This window comes from Choristoneura fumiferana, chromosome 3, assembly GCF_025370935.1.
Source record: "Choristoneura fumiferana chromosome 3, NRCan_CFum_1, whole genome shotgun sequence".
In the NCBI taxonomy this organism is placed as follows: Eukaryota; Metazoa; Arthropoda; class Insecta; order Lepidoptera; family Tortricidae; genus Choristoneura; species Choristoneura fumiferana.
The window spans coordinates 2,492,942-2,508,120 of NC_133474.1; the positions used below are offsets into that span (position 1 = coordinate 2,492,942).

Here is a 15,179-nt window from a genome sequence, read left to right on the forward strand (position 1 = left end):
TTCAATATTGAACTATCTAAACATTTACATTTCTGTATTGATGGTGATCTCTTAAAATCAGGAGACCCACTTGCTCGTTTGCCATCCAATCGAATATAAAAAAAATTGAAATACTAGTGTATTATAATGATAAGTAAAATGTTAAAATTCCTGGAATTTACCAAATCTGGCAGCTGAAGTTTGTTTACATTTAGTTAAACACCTATCCAAACCAAGTATACCTATCGGACGATTCCTCTAAATTCCCAAAAACCTTTAACGTTTAAGTATTTAAATGGAAATATCGTTTTGACGTGCCACGCAGCTTATCGATCATTAGGCTACCTCCTAAAAGATCGATGAAGCAATCGTAAGAACATACATTTGTGGCGTAATTCAGAACCATTGTTATGTTATGGGCAGGCTTTACAAAAGTTGTTACCCTCGTTTTAAATACAAATTTAATTCTTACCAAGACTAGCTTCATTTACAGGGTAGGTACGAGAGAAATATCATAGTCGTTGTACATTGCGGGCCCACTACGAATTTATAACTTAACTAAACTTATTATTTACCTACGACTTCGCACGCGTAAATCGAGTGGTTGAAATTTTGAGATTTTATCTCGATTAAATATACCTCGTTGAGTTTCTTGCCGGATTCTTCACAACAGAGCTTTTTCCGAACCGGTGGTAGATTTTTTGACATGCATAAGCGCTTGTTATAGCCTAAATTGAATAAAAATAGTTTGACTTTGACCAGTAAGACTATCAGTTATCATGGACGGCAATGTATCGCAAAACGCACAATACTTCTCGCGACACCAAAAGTGTTATTTGGTCCGTTATGTAGCTTTATTTAGCATTAGCAGGCACGCGCACGCCACGCCACGGCCTTGAGGTTGTGTCGCCCAAAAACAGCGTGAAAGTTGTGAGCTCGGGCACGGAGCCGGACTTGAGTAAACGGCGTTAATGAGTACTGCACGAGCACACTATGGCCACAGAACTATATAAAGCCTTTGACTGTGGCATGGGCATTGACCAGTGATGCAACGAATACGAATATTTGCATTCGTCGCATATCATGGTGGCGTTCGTAAAATAAACTTTGTGCTTTTTTCACAGCTAACTGGCTGTAATATTTTTTTTATATTAATATTTAAATGTCCTTCGTTAGAAGTAGTTTCTGATGGCATATCTATAACACCGTCAAAAAAAGCCGTGGTGGCCTAGTGGTTTGACTTATGGCCTCTGAAGCAGAGGATCGTGGGTTTTAAACCCCGGCTCGCACCTTGAGTTTTTCGAAATTCATGCGCGGAATTACATTTGAAATTTACCACGAGCTTTATGGTGAAGGAAAACATCGTGGGGAAACCTGCACAACCCTGCGAAGCAATACAATGGTGTGTGTGAAGTTCCCGATACGCACTGGGCCCGCGTGGGAACTACGGCCCAAGCCCTCTCATTCTGAGAGGAGGCCTGTGCCCAGCGGTGGGACGTATATAGGCTGGGATGATGATCTATAACACCATTCACTGTAGCTTCATATTAACAGAAAGAGTTTCAACAACTGGCATCTACGCAATGTGTTTTTTTTATAACAAAAAGTTATCTACATTAATTTTGGTCAATTTGATCAAATGCAATTTATGTCATTATCAAACCTTTTGTTTTTTTGCCACGGATTGGTTTAACGCAGCTTGGATTGATATACTCGTATCGACTCTCGAAATTTTTTAATTGTTTGTCATAACATGATTTTTCAATGAATCCATCATTACCATTAATTATTCAGAATTGTTATAAATCCAACCTAACCCAACTTATAAAGATGATCAGTCAAAAACAAAAATAAAATACAGTTTCGGCGGGAAAAATATTACAAACATTACATTATGACTTTCAATAATTATGCTACTAAATACCCCAGCTAGTGGTACTCGCAGAATAGTAAGATTCCTATTCTTCTTCGTTAAATTTATTGCGATAGGTATTCGTTACATTACTAGCGTTGAATGAACACCAGGCGTGCTGGCAAGCTAGTTATCGCGAGGTTGTTGACATGTTGCCGTTTGCCATCTTAATTCCAGCATCACAGTCGCTGGTGTTTTAAATAAGTAATAAAAACCGGCCAAGAGCGTGTCGGACACGCCCGAAATAGGGTTCCGTAGCCATTACGAAAAAATTAAGTAATATTTTTCTACGGAAACTACTAATAATTCTCAAGAAAACTTAACCGTTATAGTTTTCCTTGTAAGTTTGATATACTTACTACCATCCTGAATTATTTTTAATTTTTCAACCCACCGGTTTAGATTTTAGAGGGGGGGCGCTCGATTTTAATGAAAATTTGCAATTTAAAGTTGAATATTTTGCAAACAAACGCTGAATCGATACATCGATTTAGCAACCCCCTAATGGTTTTAAAAGACCTATCCAACGATACCCCACACTACAAGGTTGGATGAAAAAAAAAACACCCCCACTTTACGTCTATGGGAGGTACACTAAAAAACTTTTTTTTTTATTGTACCATTTTGTCGGCATAGTTTACATATATATTCGTGCAAAATAACAGCTTTCTAGCATTGATAGTCCCTGAGAAAAGCCGCGGACGGACAGACATACAGACATGGCGAAACTATAAGGGTTCCGTTTTTGCCATTTTGGCTACGGAACCCTAAAAATCGGCGAAATGCTAATCGAACTCACGCCCTGAGGGTTCCGTACAAATCGAATAGCCAGAAAAATGCTGACTTGAGGGACCAGTTGTCAGTTTCCCTTTTCCTCTATTTAAAAAAAACCTTGAATATCACGAATATTTTTTTTTCTTTCCTTCCTTCAAAAACGTATTATCCACAAAAAGCTTGCAGACGACTATACGCTTCAATATAATGAAGACAGGAAGATGCGGCGTAAAATGAGTCTAGAATTCATACGCACATTTGCACAAGGCGTAACGTTAAAGAAATCTGTTTAAAAAAAAGAATCAAGTTGAATCATGCACTTGTAACCGTTGACACAAGAAAGCTGGTCTGTGATTGGTCAGAATCAGCCACCTGCAGGGTGTGATCGTACCTGATTGGTGATGTCGTAAACGACGATAGCCGCCTGCGCACCTCGGTAGTACATGGGCGCTAAGCTGTGGTACCTGGGGAAGAAAATACTGTTCAATATTGATTTCTTCACAGCACAAGCAATACTTTGACATGGAAGTTGAGGTATGATAGATAAGCTAAAGGAGAACAGTAATTTTTTTGATCTAACTCACCGCAATAAATCGTTAGTAAATAAGTTTTAAGATTATTTGATTCCAAGACCGCTCAAAAAAATAAATATTTTAATCCTAAATGGTCCATGTGAAGATTAATATCATTACATTACTATGTGTTTTTTGAATCGTTAAATATTGAAGAACGCTTGTTAAACTACCAATAACACACGATTTTACTCGACCAAAAAGAAGATTTCACATACGCTAGGTTATCTTTATCTGGAATCCAGCAATTGTTTATTATAAAATATGGCATTAAAAACGCAAATAGAGACAACACAGCTAACACAATGATTTCTGCAAGATGAGCCCCTTAACAGAATGTGTTCACTCCTTTATCAATTAATTCCCTCACAACAACTACAGGATTCAAAATTAAAGATAACGATTGATTAAACTAATTAGTTACATTATACAAGTATTAAATTCGCGTCGCTTTTTGCGTCGCGCTGCGGTCCGAGAGTCGAGACCATTTCTTGCGCGCGCGCCTTCCCACCAAACCGGCTGCAAACCCGATCGCCGATCGGTTCATTAACAACCAGCTCATATACTATACTATACTAGAGTATATCTTGCAGCGATTTATTAGTTTATTTATGATTATAATATATACAGCATCCCAAGGTCCAGTTACCCATAAAGCCACAGGGGGCTCTTGCCTAGAGCCACCGAAGGGTATAACATTTTTACACAAATTATGCCAAATGAAACTGAACTATTGAGGATTTATTTCAAGACGATATGGTGTAGAGCACTTAGGTTAGGTTAGTTTTATAAAAATCGTGAAATATTTACAGTTTCGAATAACAAACATTTTGCATTTGGCCAAATGAAACATTTGAGAAACTAATTATTTGTAAAAAAAATGTTTTGGTTAGAATGCCCGACCTCACGGAGAATCCGAAAGTCAATGAGTAATAATAATAAGAATCCGAAAGTCAAAGAGTAATACTATTAATTTAACGGCCCGAATACCGGGATGGAAATACCGACTCTGTTTTTCGTGTACACGCCCATAGAAGCTCCTGTCAGTTTCATTAAACAGACATGTCACTTTTTGAAGATAAAGTAACACTATGCATCCCAGCATTACACAAGCATCTTACTGTGCATGGTGCATGACTTAATACACCCGAAAACCTGTTCCCTCGTACCTGGCCTGATCACGACAAGGAAAGAAAGAAACAAGACATTTATTCCCATTCACAAAGACAAACAAATACAACAAAATTAAAACAATAAACAGCAAACACAAATAAAAGAAAAAAGAAATACAAAAATGAAAATACACGATTTTGTGTCCCCGCAAAAGTGAAGCGGCCGCTGACTCAGCATTATGCTGAGACAAGGGCCTGTATTTTGATATAGCTACCTCAGTCACCGTACTATCGTGGCGTATATACCTAACCTAATCGACTAATGAGCCCGTGTTTACAAGCTTTCGGCCGCGACAACTACTGTGAACTTGACCCAGCCGGAACACAAACGGGTATGCCTCACAAAACACACAAGTCCTTGTCATTCTTTAATGGCGTGCGGTTGCTGTACGATATTTTTAATAACGCGGATATAGCCATCGATTTAGTGTTAATATCGTTTTCATCACACTTGCTCGTCAATGATGATACTAATGGACAATGGCCTCAATTGTTCCCGCGGGAACTATGGATTGGATTGGATTTACGTATTACGTGGTCTATTAGATGTTATTTTTTTTATTCTCGAATATGTGTAAATAAATGTTTCTCTCTCTCTCACACACACTCTCTCTCTCTCTATAGTTTTTCTATCTAAGGGAGTTATGACTTTAGTTTTAAAAAGTTAGTAGGTACATTTCGGACTAAAGAGGTTAAACGTCAGCCAACGTTTAATTAACATCTTTAAAACTTAGCTATAACCCGATTTTACCTAAAAATTGGCCACTCTTCATGAAACTTCGTTATTTATTTTAAATATAATGTCAAATTGTTTTGCAATAACTTTAGTAAATATTTTTTAGCAAGTTGGAACAATCTGGCCGAAAGACCATTTGAATTCTAAAATCGTTTTCCTGACGCTAATATTATTTTAATACGAAAGTTTATAATATTGGTATGGATGTAAGTTGCCCTGTTCGTTTGGGTCAAATCTTAGTCAACTTAAACACACTTTCCATTGGTAGATTGGCTTGAAAGTTGTTATACATAATGTAGAGTAGTGTAAAAACATACCCATCACAATTTTTATTTAATAAAAATTCCATTATGTTCCTACCCGTGTGGTGTCGGGTTAGAATAACACCTCTCCATTTCTTCCATGGATGTCGTAAGAGGCGACTGAGGACATAGGTTAAGGTACACCGTAGGCGACAGGCTAGCAACCTGTCACTATTGTACCGTTTTTGTCAAACTTAAAACCTAAAATTGCTAAAAGTGGCTCCGAAGCGGTAACGTTTCGTGTGCTCTGCCTACCCCATTTGGGAATACAGGCGTGATTTTTATGTATGTATGTATGTATGTTCCTACAAGCACACCACGAATGGAATCAAAACCTACACACAAATGCAAAACTTGGCGTTCCGCCCCCCCCCCCATGACAAATGCCCTAACTTGTCGAACTTGCATCGTGTTAACAAATGTTCCATTTTTCAAATGCCCTAAATCGTAATCTTATTCAACCGCCAGAAGGCCTAAACAAAAATCTAAAAATAAAATAAATAAATTGAAAATAAAATCTAAAATGAAAGGATTGTCACTGGTGAATTGAATTGTCCAGATTTGCTGCAAAAAGTTAATTTCTTCATTCCATCCCGAATACCTAGAACATGCAACATTAAACTATTTTCTGTACTGGAGGGTCGCACTAACCTCAAGCGGCATTGTCCTCTATCGCGTATGTATAATGTTTACAAACAGCATCAAAGCGAGATCGATCTCAACATAACTCCGTTCCCAATGATTGGGAGGAAAATTCTTAATATCTAACTTTTTGTTTCTCTCTTTTTATATCATTTATTTTATATAGTTTTAATTCAAGAAAATTAACTTTAACCGTTAGCAAACTAAGTTGAGTTTTTTTTTTACTTTATTTTCGTGCAACCTGTATAATTATTTAATGCATGCTGTGATCTTCTGTAATTAATAAGGCGCATAGCTTATAAGTTGTTACGCAATGTTAGTAATAATGAAACTGTGTACTTATTGTTGAAGGTCCAAATAAATAAATAAATAAAATACAAACTGAAATATAGATGCACAGAAAAACCAGAAAAATAAGACCATCACTGGGAATCGAACCCAGGTCCTCGGTATTCTGTACCGCTACACCACTGATGGTCAACGGTACAGACACGAATTTCCCCTATGCACCTCATATCTCAGCTTGTTTGTTTCTTATGTTAGCCACTTAAGCAGTGACGCTAGCGACATCTATACCGTAGCCCTCATCGAGAAACTTTTTTCGGCACTCCATTGGAACTAACCGCTCACCCGGACAAGAGATGTCGTTACTAAGCAGTCAAATTAAGATTGGTTTTTTGGAATCTTTTCGTACTTTTTATTTCAATTCCAAATTTTTTAAATTTGAAATTTGGAATTGAAATAAAAAATACAAAAAGATTCCAAAAAACTAATCTTAAATAAAAATAACTTACTCAATCTCTTATATAATTACGGTGTCTCTTTTTAAGTAAAAAAATACCTGTAGTTACCAAGAGTCACCGTTCCTTTGTAAGCAGGTATCTACTTCCTATAGTGGAAAATTTCATGCAAAACATTAATACGTGCAGAAAAAAACAACATGTGGAATTAATTAATTCTTAGTCTAAACAGGTTTAATAATTAACAGAAAGTAGTAAAATATGAGATTTATTATTGTGCGTGCGCGTACGCGCGTGGTTGTGTGTTTCTAACAAGCACTAAACCTAATTTTTCGAAACAAAGTGTTTATTAACAAGAGATTGACTCCTGATTGTCCCGGACCGTCGAGAGGTCACGCAGCAAGAGCAGCAAGACAAAGCGTTGGCGCAATAAAAACATGCAAATAGAGTGCGGGTGTAATGTACTGATAACAACGCTGATAAACATTCTAATTTCGCCGCTATCGCGTCTTCCTCTAACTTTTGTTTATCGGAGTAAATACACATACAGATACAGATACACGAGGATTCGCTTGCTCCCATCCGTCAAGTGAATTTGTAATACCGGAATTGACATTCTTGATCTAGACACCAAGAGTCAAGCCAAGTTCAAGCTAACAGAACTGGCGAGCAGCACCGTGTGTCATTTACCCGAACCATTTGGAGTCACTTTTGACCCCCTCATAACTCAAAAACTATTTCACATAAACATGTCAAATTTGGCTCATTTTATTTATTTATTTCTATTTTATTTTATAACAACTTAAAATATAATTTCTTCTTATTTTATTCTTCCGGAAATTTGGCCAACTAGCCATCGAACATAGGGCTCATCGAACAGGGTCTTCCATGACTGTTTTAATAGGTAAGTACTTAATAATAATTCGTGTATGAGAACTAGCCAAGTCCGACCTTAGGCTTCAATATATTATCCTAAGTTATAAGAAGAAATTATATTTTAAGTTGTTATAAAATATTTTATATTGTTATAAATAAATTTCAGGACTGACCATTGAACTTGGCACCTTGGCACTTGCCACCCATTTAGATCTCACTTCTTTTGTCGTTAAAGTCAACAATCAAGGCATATCTCATAATATTGAACTTGCCTTTCATTTCACATTTATGTTTTGATGGGATCTTCATTAATGTTACAACACTCGTGTTAAATTTCATGTCTCTAGTTTCAAGAATCCAGAAGAATCTACGTCTAAATCTAGCGGTTGTAATTTTGGTATTAAGCGCCTTGGAAGTCTTGGGAGTAAAAAATATCCAGTTATTCCAGAGATCCAGATATTCATATCAAATCAAATGTGAAATGTGAAACTTACATGCAAGCTCTCGCACAGTCTAAATGAAGCTTAAGGGACTGTTTCTACGCGCATTGATACATTTTACACGTGCAAGATATTATTAAATATAAAATATAAATAAAACCGACTAAACCGATTTCGCTGAATCATGTCTAAGAACCTCGCCACCGCCATCGCTAGAAAACCTGATTTCAAATTAAAAAAAAACCCCATTCAAATCGGTCCACCCGATTAAGAGCTACGGTGCCACAGACAGACACACAGAAACACATAGCGGTCAAACTTATAACACCCCTGTTTTTGCGACGGGGGTAAACAAAACATCCGTCTGTATGAAATAGTTGGGAAATTAATAATTTGGGACAAATATTCTCGGCGACAAATTACAGAACCTTCAGCTTTCAGCTATCTAGTTAAAAAAACATTTATAATTTGAAGACGCGTGAATCTTTAAGATCTTTTTTTAAGGAAACAGGTATCCTAACCCTGCCGTCAGGGCGGGGTCAGGTTTGTCCAGTGTTAGTTTGCGACCGGTCGCCAACTGGATCGGGTCTGCCCCTATATTAATTGCCTGTCCGGCGGTTAACTTGGCGAATGGTCTGGGGTGGAGCTCACAGTTGCAATGACATCCCCGACAAGACTGTTTGGACTCCTTCCCGTGGTTGCCGCCCGTTAACTGCCTGATTCTGCCGTAGGAAGCAGGTAGAACCAAAACAAACAGTCGCATCCTGGAACATCAGCTACCCTCCCATCCCACTTATCCCGTACAACCAGCTGCAGGCGATGACGTGGCCTGTCGCCGCGGGCTTCATATCCGAAATAATAGGATATGAAGTGGTAGAATGCCACCTGCGTGTTTGTGCCGTGCGCGGGGACCCGTACGGATGGAGAACGAGATCCTGGTAGGTTGAGCTTGACGGGGGTCGTCGCCCTCAGAAGGCAACACGCCACTTTGGCTCGGGATTCATCTCACACGGGCGGTCGGGACCTAGCCAGTCACGATCAATCGGCTGTCGTATCCAGTAGACTGGATGCGGGCGAGGGTTCTGGGGTGCGGAGGTCGGTAGTCGGCGAGGCACAAACCCAATGCAGTCCACAACAAGCTGCTGCGGGGGAGGCAACGTGCGGACTCATCTGGCAGCCCACTCTGGAACCCTATATCCTGCTGGTAGCCCTGGTGGGTCAAACCATCCCCAGTTGAGGGCTCCGTGGAGGGTGGGGAGCCAGCGGGACGAAGAACAACCGAGGACTCATGGACTCCAAAAGTTGTTGTACGAAGAGTAGGGAGGCCGGACCCGTAGGGGATGAGGCAAAAAAAGACTGTGGAAAGGTGCGACGTGTCCCTGTCACTGACAGAGACGCGGGAGCCGGACCCAGTTCTAAAAAGGGACCCGTTGGGTTCACTAAGGCGCGTGGCACTGGTGTCAAGGCGCATCGAACGAAGGGCGAAAAGTGCGGTGGCGCTGCTCCCCCAAAAGGTACAGCCCGACCTCTTCCCGAAGGGTCGAAGAGAGGGCGCACAGTTCCCCCTGCAAAGGGGTCGACCTGTGTCGTTGCCGGTAAGGGGAAACGCGTAACTGCGCCTAGTAGCAGGAAGGCGGTGGCCCCACCACAACCAAATCCGGTTCAGCCGAATCCGGCCTCTGGGGAGGGAGCGCAAACACCTACGGGTACGAGCGCGCCTTCCTACGAGGGTTGGACGAAGATGAGCAGGAGGAGGAAGAGGAGGGCGAAGGAAATCCTGAGAGCGTTGGGACCCCTGGAAGACAGCTCGTCTGAAGGTGGAACCCCGGCAGGGCCCACAGGAAATCCTGCACCGCAAAAAAGGCCACTGGCGACAACTGGCGGACCTTCTCAATCTGCCAGAGACTCCAAAAGGACGAAGGTGGCGGAGTCGTATGCGGAGATTTTGGCGGGTGAGAGGGCTGCCATTGTCCCGGTGGACTTTCCGGCCGAACGAGTCCTGATGGGGCATGTCGGGGCCATACAGGAGGCTGTGATCACACGCCTGCTGGATGCCCCCGACCCGCTTCCACAGTTGACCTTCGGCAACATCGTGGGAGGGGCACTGCATGTTGGCTGCAATAACGCAGAGTCCTTTGCATGGCTCAGCTCAGCAATTGGGGAGGGTGAAATTGCTGGGATGAGCCTGAAAGTCGTGTACGCCAGGGATCTTCCGAAGCCGGTCAAAATGGCATGGAAGACGAAGATCGTTGGAGTACAGGACAGCAGGACGCTGCTGCGGCTGCTGCAGCGCTTCAACCCGAGGCTGCATACGGAGCAGTGGAAAGTGGTTGACACCATAGTGGCGGAAGCCAGCGCCCGGCGCATCATATTGATGGACCGGGAGTCGGCTGAAGTCATTAAGGAAGCCGGCTACTGTCTACACTCTGGGATCGACGTCAGCTCCTTCAAGCTTCTGGATGACGCGGAGAAGACGCTTGGAGGGGGTGGCGACGATCAGAGTACTGCTCGCGGCAAAGCCAAAGCTAACCCTGGGATAGCTGGTGCTGCTGCCGATGGTGTTGAGGTGAACCCTGAGCACGCCAAGGAAGCTCCCGGTGATGCCAAAGTGGCTCCCGGTGACACCGAGGCTAGTTCTGGTGTAGCCGAGATACACTCGGTTGGTGCCCAGGCGGTCCCAGGCGAAGCTGAGGTGGGGGCGGCGGTGGTGATGGAGGTAGAGGATGTGGGGTCGGACAGTGGGGCTGACGGGGTGCGTGGGGTCGGGGATCTTCTGTGACCTCGTCTCAGATTTCCCTGGCTGATCTGCGCGCTCTGTCAGAGCTATATCTGGACGGACCCACATCCCCTGCATCTCAAGAGGAGCCGCAGGAAAGGGCTGCTGACCTCAGCATGCCCAAGAAAAATTAAGAGGCCCAACATGGATGGTCTAAGGTGCGTACAAATTAATTTACAACACAATAAGGCTGCTACTGCAATTTTAGCAAAACAGTTAAAAAGTGAGCAATTCGATATCGCCTTGATACAAGAACCTTATGTATATAAAGGAGAAATAAGAGGCTTAGGCGGAACGGGAGGCATATTATTTCACTCCTGTTCCGAAAATAACGATATGAGGACGTGCATATATGTCAGAAACGGCATCAATGCCATGCCCTTGAATGCTTTCTGTTCCAGGGATCTTACAACCATCAAGATCCTAGGGAGGGGGAAGGTAAGGCCCTTATTTTCTCATCTGCCTACCTTCCCTATGAAGCGACGGACCCGATCACACCACTACTCCGGAGTCTTGTCGAGAACAGCAGCAAGGCGAACACCGGCCTAATTATTGGCTGTGACGCTAATGCTCACCATGTCATCTGGGGGAGCTCGGACGTCAACAAAAGAGGAGAGAAGTTACTGGATTTTCTGGTGAGCTCTTCTTTACAAATTATGAATAAAGGCAATGACCCAACATTTGTTAACGCAAAAAGAGGTGAGGTTATTGATGTGACGTTGGCTACTAACAATATATGTAGGAACATTACGAAATGGCATGTATCCAATGAAACAACTTTATCGGATCACAGGTATATATGCTTTAGGTACAGAATTAACGAACCAATAAAAACTGTGCTTAAAAGGAACCCTAGGAACACGGACTGGTTGTCTTTTAAGAAAGATCTAAAAGTGGAACTAGGTGACCCTAAAGGTAAGCTCAATTCTATAATAGACATCGAGTTTGAAGCGGACAACATAGTCCGAGCCATCAATAATGCTTGGACTAATAACTGCCCGGAAAAAAAGACTGGGGCAAAGAAAGTCCCATGGTGGAACCCTGATATCGCGAGACTCAGGAAAGAAACCAGGGCGATCTTCAATGATGCAAAGGCTTCAAAAAACTTTGAGACCTATGCAAAAAAGCTCACAGAATACAATAAAGCTGTGAGAAAAGCAAAAAGGAAGCATGGAAAGACCACTGCGACCAAATAGGTTCAATACCAGAAGGAATGAGGCTCACGAAGGCTCTAGCTACAACCAGATCGGTCCCATTAACTACCATAAAGGGGAAAGATGGGAACGTGACGGAGACAGGCATAGAGACACTAAAAATAATGTATGAGACACATTTCCCAGGCTCTATTATACATCAGAGCAGAACCGATAGTAACTCAATCAGTGCTGCTGAACAAGTGGGCACTACCACAAGGCACAATTGGGATACTGCCAAAAAAGTAGTAGATCACGATAAGTTAAAGTGGGCTTTGTCCACCTTTCGCCCTTATAAAACACCAGGACCAGATGGTGTTTATCCAGTTCTACTACAAGAAGGAGCTAATGTACTTATACCACATCTTAGTAGATTGTACAGAGCATGCCTAGCCTTCGGACACGTACCGCGTGTGTGGAGACAAGTTAAGGTAATCTACCTTCCAAAACCTGGTAAGGCAGATTATAATGATGCCAAATCATATAGGCCAATAAGCCTGTCATCATTCTTCCTGAAAACATTGGAAAAATTGGTTGACAGATACATAAGGGACGGACCGCTAAAACGGCATCCACTGCATAAAATGCAATGCGCCTACCAACCGGGGAAGTCGACAGAATCAGCGATACACCTGGTAGTAAGCAAAGCGGAACAGGCAATAGAGAATAAAGAGCTCTGCCTGGCTGCGTTTCTGGACGTGGAAGGAGCATTTGATCGTACAACGTATCATGCCATCAAAACTGCTGCGGATAGACATGGCATTGAACCCACTATCTGCAGATGGATGGAAAGAATGCTCAACAGCAGACTGATAACTTCAACCTTGCTAGGAGAAGAATTATCAGCCACAGCCACAAAAGGATGCCCTCAAGGAGGGGTTTTATCGCCCACGCTATGGAGCTTGGTGATAAACTCGCTACTAGAGGATCTCAACACAGGCCCAGTACAAACAGTGGGTTATGCAGATGACCTAGTAATACTTGTCAATGGGAAATTCCCAAACACAGTATCGGGAATCATGAACGTAGCTCTAAACAAAGTAGAGAGGTGGTGCAAAGAATATCACCTCTCCATAAATCCGAGCAAAACGGTGGTAATACCATTTACCAGAAAAAGGGACCTAAAAAGCATACAGACTTTAAGAATGTATGACAGGGAACTAAGACTTTCCAATGAAGTAAAATATCTTGGAATAATCCTTGATAAAGGACTTAACTGGAAAAAACAGGTGGAATACACAGTGACCAAAGCGACGAGAGTTTTTGGCATGTGTAGATCCGCATATGGAAAAACATGGGGACTGAACCCAAAAGTACTGAGATGGATCTACACCATAATGGTGAGACCCATCATACTGTATGGGTGCCTCGCCTGGTGGCCTAGGGCACAACTAAGCACATGTAGGAATCTACTGGCAAAAATCCAGAGAATGGCCTGCATGGCTATCACAGGGGCGTTCAAAACAACGCCGACAGCAGCAATGGAAGTCTTACTGGACTTACCACCACTGCATATTGCTATAGAATCCGAAGCGCGGAAGTCGTTGCACAGAATGAAAATGTACGGCCTGTGGAACGATTCCGCTCCAAGGACAAAGCACACTAAAATGGAACAAAACGAATACCTTGATAGTATAATGGCGATGGGTTGCGACAAAATGCAACCAAAGTACATATTCCGAAGGAACTTCAAGGTTCATGTTCCCACAAGGGCTGAATGGGCAGAAGGACTGACACTGCCGGAAGGCAGTGAAAATTCATGGTACACGGATGGATCTAAAATGAAATCCGGTACAGGAGCCGGCATTCATGCCAAGGACTTTAACAGTAGCGTAAGCATGGGAAATTATGCAACTGTCTTTCAAGCAGAGACGTATGCAATTATCGCCTGTGCACAGGAGAATATAGATAGGAAGGTAAGGGAAAAAACCATCTATATACTCAGTGACAGTCAAGCAGCCCTAAAGGCGCTCACATCGCCAAAGGTTGACTCAAGACTGATCTATAATGGAGTACAAGCACTAAACAAGCTTGGCAGACGCAATAGAGTGAGACTGGTTTGGATCCCAGGACACAAAGGCTTCATCGGAAATGAAAAAGCAGATGAGCTAGCAGGGAAGGTCAATGAACAAAAACATAGGGCCCGAGCCGTATGTGGGACTCTCACAGGGAACCATGAAGAATGCCATAAACGACCACACCAAACTTAAACACCAACAAGAGTGGAAAACACTGGAAGGTCTAAAGCATTCAAAACGATTCATCGAAAATGTCAGCACAAGCTGGACTAAAAAACTCTGGACACTCAGTAGGAAACAACTCCGACATATCGTCGGGGCATTCACAGGTCACTTCAATACTAAACACATACTAGTAAAGATGGGACTACAGGACAATGAAGTCTGTAGAATATGTGGCGAGGAAGACGAAACAATGGAACACATTATGTGTGAATGTGACGCCCTCGCCAGATCAAGAATGAGACTCTTTGGCGACGGATACCCCGCACCAGGAGACTTTAAGGCTACTACCGCTACGTCAAATCATCCATTTATGGACGAGGTGATAAAGGCAATAGAGTAAGTGCGAAGGAGGGTAATTACACAAAAGATCCCTACGGTCGAAGTGTATCCGCAAGGACCCCTAACGATAAGATAAGATAAGATAAGATAACCCTGCCGTCGCTTTATGTTGAAACAAATCATGTATGTAAGGAAAAATATGTGGATTTGCCCACTAAATGTCGATAAGCCAAAGGCAAAAGAAACACAGGGAAGCTTAAAGTACCGTCTTACAGACTGGCTAAACCAAAAAGTCGTTTCTGGGAATTGCATACGTTTTTATGATAAAATTCAAAAATATTATAAATGAAACAGATACAAATTCAGATCTATTGTCAAGAAGACATTAATTTCTAAGGCGTATTATAAAGTTAATGATTATATCATGGACAGGGATATTTGGAAATAATTCCGATCCGCATTAGCGATCCCTTCAAATAGCGAACCTACTGTGTTAAAAATAAAGTTGTGTTAAACACTTGTGATGTATACATAATTATATTT

At 42.0% G+C, this 15,179-nt stretch overlaps 1 protein-coding gene across 2 annotated transcripts in view; it reads right to left on the minus strand.

The window, feature by feature from the left end:
* Nucleotides 1-15,179, minus strand: part of Rab5 (RAS oncogene family member Rab5) — an 87,359-nt gene that overhangs the window by 16,706 nt on the left and 55,474 nt on the right. For both annotated transcript variants that reach the window (XM_074085206.1, XM_074085207.1), the window contains exon 3: nt 3,057-3,129. In XM_074085206.1, coding sequence (XP_073941307.1) covers nt 3,057-3,129 — 73 coding nt within the window. The remainder of the gene's footprint in view (nt 1-3,056; nt 3,130-15,179) is intronic.